Source organism: Diabrotica undecimpunctata, unplaced genomic scaffold, assembly GCF_040954645.1.
Source record: "Diabrotica undecimpunctata isolate CICGRU unplaced genomic scaffold, icDiaUnde3 ctg00000592.1, whole genome shotgun sequence".
In the NCBI taxonomy this organism is placed as follows: domain Eukaryota; kingdom Metazoa; phylum Arthropoda; class Insecta; order Coleoptera; family Chrysomelidae; genus Diabrotica; species Diabrotica undecimpunctata.
The window spans coordinates 854,812-864,755 of NW_027311898.1; the positions used below are offsets into that span (position 1 = coordinate 854,812).

The 9,944-nt window shown below is 35.6% G+C and overlaps 1 protein-coding gene across 1 annotated transcript; it reads right to left on the reverse strand.

The window, feature by feature from the left end:
* Positions 1–237: 237 nt before the first annotated feature.
* LOC140431183 (matrilysin-like) lies at positions 238–9,265 on the reverse strand. The gene is made up of 2 exons (XM_072519101.1): positions 9,127–9,265; positions 238–794 (listed from the first exon to the last, which is right to left on the reverse strand). The coding sequence occupies exons 1-2, from the start codon at positions 9,263–9,265 to the stop codon at positions 238–240; spliced, it is 696 nt and encodes a 231-aa protein (XP_072375202.1).
* Positions 9,266–9,944: the final 679 nt, after the last annotated feature.

Below are 9,944 nucleotides of genomic sequence, written 5' to 3' on the forward strand. Positions count from 1 at the left end.
GCTTATAGTGACTAAGTGTCCCTCGGAATTCTGAAAAACATGTGAAACGTGCGTAGACCTCAACTCTTTGGGAAGATAATCGGTAATTAATTCAGGATATTTTGGAAGGCGCATCTCATTTAAATCAAACTTCCATATATACGGGCCAGATCCAACGTACATTCGATAATTTGGAAATTGTGGAGATGTATCGTGATCGGGATACTGAATTAGACATATGTTTTTTATTGCAGGTGTTTACGGCAAATAGGCCCTGTTTGTTAGTGCAGGTGTTTTCGGTAGATTGCTCCTGGTTTGCGAAATTGTTCGCGCTTGCGTAACTGGTGTTGTTGATGTTGATGGTATGTAAGAGGGAACTGTTTTTGGTCCATATAGCATGCTCATTGCCTTTTTATCATCTTCACCAAAATTTGGCACATCTTGGTGATACCAAGCATACATAATAGACGAATCACTAGTACTATGTTCCAGTCCGAGGGAATGACCAATTTCATGCATTAGGACAGCCAAAAAATTGACTTCACCATGAGGAGCTCTGTCATTTCCTACATACCACCGTTCATTAGCATCAAGATGAATTTCGGTACATTCACCGTTTGCGCTGGGATAGTATGCGTGGGCCAATACTTTTCCGGGGCCATCGAAATTAAATGAACATTTAGAGGTTCCTTGACAACTTGCTCGAAAATTATGATTATTTGACACCACAGTTATAGTAATATCAGGCTTTGAAGAAGGTATTATTACTCGTGTAAACTTTAAATTAGATATTTTCTCCCATCTAGCGAAAGCTTCTGCAGCAAGATTTATATAATTGGGATTACTAATAGCTTAAGGGAAATACCAGCGTAAAATCGTTTTATTCCACTTTGAATGAATTGCATAGTTATTGTCTCCAACAGAACATCTGGGCTTATTCATCATATTCATAGTATCATTATTTAATGTTCCGGTCACCGGAAGGTTGTATCTTTCTTGAAATTCAACTAAGGCCATATCTATACTAGAAATAGCATTACTTGAGGTATTTAGATATCCGAAACGTTTAAGAAAAGAACTAGCATATTCCAGAGTGCTATTCTCTGCACACACAGATACAGAGAGCAACAATAAGACATGTAAACAGACAAGCATCTCGATTTATACTAATCTCCAAAAATTGTTAATCAGTTATTTATACAAAAATCCAAACACACACACACACATCTTCTGACTGAAGAAGTTTTGGTGTCATATTAACCGTATTTTTTTAAAGCATATATTATATGGATAAAATTAGTATTAATCAAAGAATTGAAATTATATACAGAAATATATTAAATATTTTAAAAGATAGTGCATTTATTAGCAAAACCGGATGAAGCCTCGTGATAACGCGGTACCGCATAATTCAAAACACGTAATTATCTGATAACAAAATTTATTTTTCATTTCAAAACGCCGGAACAAAAACCACAGTTGCTACATTTTGTAAAATGTATAATGATAGTGGTAAGCACATTTACAAGTTTGAAAATTGATAAAAACCGCATTCTTAATTTTGCATGAAATATTTTATCATGGGGTTTTTACTAATAAAACCAGAAAAATATAACATTTTCAGAACATTGTACCTCGCTTATCTTTGTAACGGATCTATCGATGTAACCGTACGCGCATTAGGTTGACGCAACTTGGGCTCGCTTGGCGCGATGTGCAGTTCGAGTCTTTAAAAGACCGAGGAGCGCATACGATGTCACAGTGTGCATCTCAAACTTACTACAACAATTTCGCAGTGTTCAGTACGTTGTGCAGTGACTTACATATTTGATACAGGTAAGCGTTTTTTCTTTTTATATTTTTATGTATTTTATGAAAAATGTATACTTTTTGTATGTATTATGCCGATTATATCGTGGTTGCTCTAAAACATTTCACGACCGCTAGTTTGTTCTTATAAGAAGTTCTCCATTCACGTTCAGCAGAAAAACTATAGTTTTTTTTCTATTATTGTAGATGGATCTAACCAAATTAAATGCATCCTCGTGTATTGCAGAGAGAAAACAGGCAATAAAACGAAACGAGTTGCCACTTAATATGCCACAGAAAATACTATCGGCAAAGATAGTGAAAAGTAAATTTGGTCAAGCTGTTTTGCTGGAGCTAGCAGAGAGGGTCACGTTTCTGCCAGAGCGAGTGACAGAAGTCTACAGCCCATATTTGGAGTACTTTTCCAGTAACAGAAATACTCAATAATATACCAGCCCAATCATTTAGAATAGTAGAAAATTAGATTAGAGAGGTGAGTGATTTTTTCTTCTTATTTTGTGTGTGAGTAGCCATGCATAAACAAATAATTAAACAGTCTGATAATTTGATGCACATTATTAAAAAGCTTCGTAAAATAATTTTTGATAAATTCACTGAAAGGGATCGTAAAGTTTGGACAAGACGGTTAAATAGTCAAATTTGGAGATATAGTAATGTAACTAAAAACAATAAACTATCCGTAGGAATAGTTAGAAAATTGCAAACTTACATAGGACATTTTAAGCATTTTAGGCAAATTATTTTATATTTCAATAATAAGTACGTTGGGTTGGGGCTTAATTCAAAATTACGCAATAGAGTTAAATGGGAAAATGTCATTTCGCTAGTCGAATTAAAACCAGGGTAATAGTAAATTTATGTCCTAAGGATGTAGGAATGTTTTTGGATGATGCATGTACAGTTTTTAGTAGAAAAATTAAAATTATATTGAAAACAAATAGAATACTTAAAGTCAATACTGCATTTTGTGGTGAATTTATTAAAAAATCGAGTGATAGTGAAAGTTTAGATTTAAAATATTTCAATACGAAAAATGCTATTATAGATACATCGACCGATTTACATCTTTGGTTTGTTGAATACGTTAAAGATAAAATTTTTAGAAAGTTGTCTGAATTTGCTGAAAAAGATTCGGGGGCCGCGCTATTTAAAGTAATTTCATTGGAGGTTAATATTAATAAAGTGGAAATAGGAAACGGCTCATCCTTCATTGAATTACCAATAGAGATTCAGAAAAAACGAGCGTGCATTAATGTGCATAATTTCGATCAGGCATGCTTTTATTGGTCAATAGTTAGCGCTTTGTGTCCTGTTACTAAGGATCCACAGAGAGTTTCGAAATATCCACATTATTCTACTGTTTTGCAATCGGATAAATTAGAAAGTCCAATGCCATTAAACCAAATTTCAAAATTCGAAAAATTAAACGCCATATCAGTTAATGTTTTTGTCTTAGAATTAAATGTAGTTAAGGACAAACAATTTTACGAAGTAATACCTGCCAGACTGACACCGCAAAAGATGGAAAAGCATGTGAATTTGCTTCTTGTACAAGATAAATATTTTGAAAAATTAAACGATTACGATGTTCTTCCAGAAGATGACGATCAGACTGACATACACCTTCATTATTGTTGGATTAAAGATTTGGGAAAATTAGTAAAATCACAATTAAACAAAAACACATGTAAAAAATATATTTGCGATCGTTGTTTAAACTATTTTCACAGTGAAAGCAAACTAGCAGAGCACGAAGAAATGTGTTCAGATATGAATAAATGCAAAATGACTGTTCCTAAATATGATCATGTGGCTTTTCGCAATTTTACATACAAACAAACAACTCCGTTTATAGTTTATGCCGATTTTGAATGTCAATTACATAATTTTACAGATTCCAATGTCACATTGAGCAAAACAGCAAAATATCAGAAACATGTACCTTTTAGTGCAGGTTATTATTTGAAATGTGCTTACGATGATAGTTTATCTTATTTTAATAGCTATAGAGGTGAAAATTAATAAAGACAATTGTACCTATCGTCGAAAAGCCTAGCTCAAATTGTTGTAGATCACGACCATTTTACTGGACAAGTACGAGGATTTGCACACCAAGCATGTAATTTGAACTTTCAAAAATTGTTTGTCGTTCCCATTGTATTTCACAATTTTAGTGGTTACGACTCGCATAGGGGTGTAGGGTTGTGTTATAGAGGTAGCACCTTTTATCGGAACGACCACATCGAGCATCATAGATGGGAGATGGTTCTTGGTAACTGGTCCTCATAAGACACCTAACTCTCACTTATGGCTCCAAGTGCCACACCCCGGACAACTGCATTGGTCTGCAGGCTAAACTAAGTGAGGGTAGCCAGATATGGTGAAAATTTCACCGACCGATTGCCGGTATAAGCAATCTCACACTTACTAATCAACGGCTCTGGGCGGAAGAATTGGTAGGTGGTAGGGCACCCTTTTGTCCTGGGGTTGAGAAATCGATCTCGAAGATGGAGGAACCAATATACTGGTCAACAGCATAAGGATGTAGAAGGCAAGGGGAAACCACTACATTAAAGATCCCCATGGATATCCCTAGTAAAATCATCATGGTTTTAGAAACTAATAACGGCGTTACTGATCATGGCCCTCGGAAGCCAAGATCCGGCAGGGGAGAAGAAGACAAGGACTCTCAGGTCGTTAATCAGCGAATTCCTTGTCAAAAGAACGCAGATGAAAAAATAAGACTGTCCAACACTAGAATAGGAACATGGAATGTTCAGAGCATGTTTCAGCCTGGTAAAATGCACAATGTTATTCAAGAAATGAACAGGTGAATATCGATGTACTGGGTATCAGTGAAGCTAGGTGGCCCAACTCAGGTTGTTTTTCAACAGACGAAGCCACAATATATTATTCCGGTAGCGAGAATAACCAACACAGACACGGCGTGGCAGTAATAGTTAATAAAAAATCTAATAGAGCGGTGGAATGCTATTTCCCTATCTCAGAAAGAGTAATGGTACTGAAGTTAGTGACATCTCATGCCAAACTGAATTTGATACAAGTTTATGCTCCTACGGCGAATGCCGACGAAGAAGAAGTAGAATTATTTTATCGAGATATCGAAGAGGCACTTAGAATAACGAAAACAAGGGAAAACACGATAGTCCTAGGTGATCTCAATGCAAAGATTGGAAAGGGACAAAGCGGAAAGTGTATAGGAAACTATGGTCTGGGAAATCGAAACGAGAGAGGAGACCGTCTGTTACAATTCTGTCAAGAGCAGAACTTTATTATTACAAACACATTTTTTATGTTACCAAACAGACGACTGTATACATGGCGATCGCCCGCAGATACATCGGAGAAAGTAGTCAGGAACCAGATAGACTACATTATGATCAATGAAAGATACCGTAATGCTGTTAAAGCCGTAAAAGCATATCCTGGATCAGACGTGGCCTCAGATCACAATCCACTTATAGCCAAAATTACACTCACCCTTAAAAATATTAAAAGACATCAAAGAATCCCTACAATAGACACAAGAAAACTTAAAGAACCTAAAGTAAAAGAATGCCTCCAACAAGAACTGCATGTGAACTGCAACAAATTGAACACAAACACCAACGATATTGACGAGTACTGGAATCGACTAAAAGATTGTCTACTGGAACCCTGTAAAGAAATATTAAAGACTCCCTCAAGGAGAAAAGAGGAATGGATGAATGACGAGATACTCAATATGATGGAACAACGGAGACAATTTAAAAACAAGGATAACAATAAATACAGAGAGATAAACCACGAGATTAGAAAGACGATAAAGCAGGCAAAAGAAAAATACTTTGAAGAGCAATGCAAAGAGATCGAAGACCTTCAAAATAAATATGATCTGTTTAACCTACACAAGAAAGTCAAAGAACTGGCAGGACTAAGAAAACAAAATCCCACTTGTGCAATTCTGGATAGACACGGTACTGCTATAACACATACGGACGAGAAAATACAAAGATGGGCAGAATATATCGATGAATTGTTCGATGATGAAAGAGGGGATCTGGAGCACATAGAACTTACGTCAGAAGAAATAGGTCCACATATTACAAAAGAAGAAATATTGCACGCATTAAAAACAATGAAGAGCGGGAAAAGCCCTGGACCTGATATGCTTCCTATAGAAATCCTAAAAATTCTAGATGAGAAGCACATTGATGTTTTAGTGACACTTTTGAACCAAATTTATAGTTCAGGCGTATTACCCAAAGAGTGGTTGACATCTATTTTTATTTGTCTCCCTAAAAAGAAAAACGCAAGAGAATGCAGCGATTACCGCACCATTAGCTTAATGTCTCATACGCTAAAGTTACTACTTAAAGTCATCCATAACCGAATATATCACAAACTGGACATAGACGTTAATAATACACAATTTGGTTTCCGCAAAGGCCTAGGAACACGTGAAGCTCTTTTTTCACTTAATATACTAATACAAAGATGCCTGGACGTCAATCAAGATATATACGCATGTTTTATTGACTATAATAAAGCATTCGATAAAGTACGACATGAACATTTAATAAATGTCCTGAAATCAAAGAAGATTGACTACAACGAACTCAGGATCATATCAAATTTATACTATAAACAGCGAGCAAAAGTACGTGTTAACGAACAGCTGTCAGAAGAAATTGAAATTAGATGTGGAGTAAGACAGGGATGCGTATTGTCGCCAATTCTTTTCAACGCCTACTCCGAAGAGGTCCTGAAAAAAGCTCTTGAGGGTGAAACAGCTGGAATAAAGGTAAATGGAGTTCCCATTAACAACATTAGATATGCGGACGACACTGTGATTTTAGCCGAAAACATTGAAGATCTTCAGAGACTGGTGACCGGAATAGCAGAGTATGGAAAAGAGTATGGTCTAACAATGAATGTCAAGAAGACGAAATTTATAAGAATATCGAAAACTCAAAGAAATAACGAGAGTCTTCTAATAAACGAAACCAACGTCGAACAAGTGGACAAATATGCATACCTGGGAACAATGATTAACTCCACAAATGATTACAATCAGGAGATAAAAATGAGAATAGAAAAGGCTAGAGTAAATTTCAACAAAATGAGAAGAGTTCTATGTACCAGGGATTTAAAACTGGAACTAAGAGTTAGGTTGGCGAGGTGCTATGTTTTTTCGACCTTATTTTATGGAATGGAATCTTGGACCTTGAATGATACATCAATGAAAAAACTGGAATCATTTGAGCTGTGGGTGTACAGAAGAATTCTGAAAATATCATGGACAGAACACGTCACAAACAAAGAGGTTCTGAGAAGGATGAACAAAGAAATGGAAATTTTAAATTCAATAAAAACAAAAAAATTGGAATATCTCGGACATATTACACGTGGAGAGAAATACACCTTGCTCCAACTGATCATGCAGGGAAAGATCCAAGGAAAGAGAAGCATAGGGAGGCGTAGAATGTCATGGCAACCATGCGCAACCTGAGAGAGTGGTACGGATGTACATCAAATGAACTTTTCAGAGCAGCCGTCTCAAAAGTTCGAATAGCTATGATGATTGCCGACCTCCGCCGCGGAGATGGCACTTGAAGAAGAAGAAGACTCGCATTTCATGATTATAGATCTTTGCAAACATGGGCACTTGAGCTTACTTCCCATTAATAAAGAAAAATACATTTCATTTACATTACAAACTAATCAAGATCAAATTAAATTACGATTTATTGATTCTCCAAGATTTATGGGAGCTTTACTGGATGAATTGGCATCACTTTTAGATACATCCGAAAAGAAGATTTTAAAACGAGAATTTAGTCAATTGGATGATGATTCATTTAATTTTTTAACTTGTAAAGGAGTATTTTGCTATGATTACATTGACAGTATAGATAAATTAGATGAAACTTCTTTACCTAAAATTAACCATTTTTATAATAAGTTAAATAAAGAATACATTAGTGAAGAGAAGTATGCTCATGCGCAAAATGTTTATAAGAAATTTAATTGTAAAAATTTGGGAGAATATAGCGATCTGTATTTAAAAACAGATATTCTGCTGTTGGCTGATGTGTTTGAGCAGTTTCGACAAAAATGTCGAGACACATATAAATTAGATCCTGCTTGGTATTATACCATGCCGGGGTATACGTGGGATTGTATGCTCAAATATACACAGTTGAATTTAAGAGAAGAACTCGCTGTTTGGCCACCGTTACTCTAGATTTCCATAGTCTGTCGGAGAAGGTACGCCTTTTACCTTTTTTACGGCTTGGTCAGCTTTTTCTCTGCCTTTGAGGGCGGCTTTTGTTTCAGGCTTGATGGTTTAGACAGTAACGAAGAGTAAGTAAATTTTAATGAATACTGATATTTATACTAACAGACGTTTATGTTTACAGAATAGATAAATTAATAGACGTTACTTTAAAGGAGGGCGAGGAGCAAGAGGAGACATCTGCTGAAGAGTATGTATATACCACATTTTATTACTTATAGAATTATTGTTTTATTGATTTACAGAGCCATCCTGGATATTTTTGGCGAGGCGTCTTTGTATGAGTAAGTATTAAACGTGTTGCAATATGTATAATATAATGCGGCTTTTGTTTCAGGCTTGATGGTTTAGACAGTAACGAAAAGTAAGTAAATTTTAATGAATACTGATATTTATACTAACAGACGTTTATGTTTACAGAATAGATAAATTAATAGACGTTACTTTAAAGGAGGGCGAGGAGCAAGAGGAGACATCTGCTGAAGAGTATGTATATACCACATTTTATTACTTATAGAATTATTGTTTTATTGATTTACAGAGCCATCCTGGATATTTTTGGCGAGGCGTCTTTGTATGAGTAAGTATTAAACGTGTTGCAATATGTACAATATAATGTGGCTTTTGTTTCAGGCTTGATGGTTTAGACAGTAACGAAGAGGAGGAGGAGGATCAAACAAAAACGCCACCACCCCCCAAAAAAAAAAAGACGTAAAAATTAAAGAATAATTTTAAATAAAAATTTTAAAAATTTCATGTTTTTATTATTTTACACTTATACAGTAAAAAATACATATAATAGAACCATTAAATCATTAGAGACATTATAGCATTGTTGACAGTAGGCGTGAAAACAATGTACACAGTGTCAAAGGTAAAATAACCATCTTCTATAAACACTTCCTCCGTTTCACCCTCGTTCACATATAAGTTCTCAACGTAAAACATTTGTCCATCTATAGAAAACTGTAATTGAACCAAGTCGCCCTCACCATAATTATTGCCTAGCCATATCTCACCACTGTAGACGAAATTATTTATTGTGAACGTAATCAACACAAAGTCAAGATCTTGTGTGAATTGAATCAGATTTATGGTAACGAATTGAAAATTTTCAGATAAAATGTTAATTTGAACAAGAAACTCGCACTCAGCCATGTTCAAGCAAACAATAAAGATAAAAGAATATCAAAGACTGTTACATTTTCAGGTCGAAATTCGAAATTTATATCTTTGTGTAGAAACAAACAAGAAACCACAGTCATTTTGTAAAGGATATCAGATAAGAATGGTATTGTTTAAAAGAAAAATCATAAAAGAGAATCAAATAAAGTGTTAATAGGTCAATGTCTATATACTAACAGATGGGTGCAGACTTACACAGAGACACACAGAGTGTAACAGAGGTTTGCAGAACATAGCAGGCGCCATCAGTGACACGCTAACAGTTCAGACGCCATCAGCGACATGCAAGCAGAGGGTAGAAGAGGGTACCAGAGCATAACAGATGATAGCAGAGGGTAGCAGAGACACACAGAGGGTATCAGAGCATAGCAGACGCCATCAGTGACAAGTTAACAGTGCAGACGCCAACAGTGACATGCTAGCAGAGGATAGCAGAGAGAAAGTGAAAAGAAGGATTAATAAATAAATTCGTCTATTATGTATGCTTGGTATCACCAAGATGTGCCCAATTTTGGTGAAGATGATAAAAAGGCAATGAGCATGCTATATGGACCAAAAACAGTTCCCTCTTACATACCATCAACATCAACAATACCAGTTACGCAAGCGCGAACAATTTCGCAAACCAGGAGCAATCTACCGAAAACACCTG

Excerpts from the sequence above, each read along its gene's own strand:
- LOC140431183 (XM_072519101.1), bottom strand. The coding sequence starts at position 9,265 with ATGGCTGAGTGCGAGTTTCTTGTTCAAATTAACATTTTATCTGAAAAT. Across the intron at positions 795-9,126 it reads AAATAATTTCGTCTACAGTG|AAGCTTTCGCTAGATGGGAG; the intron begins GTGAGATATGGC and ends ATCTTGCTGCAG.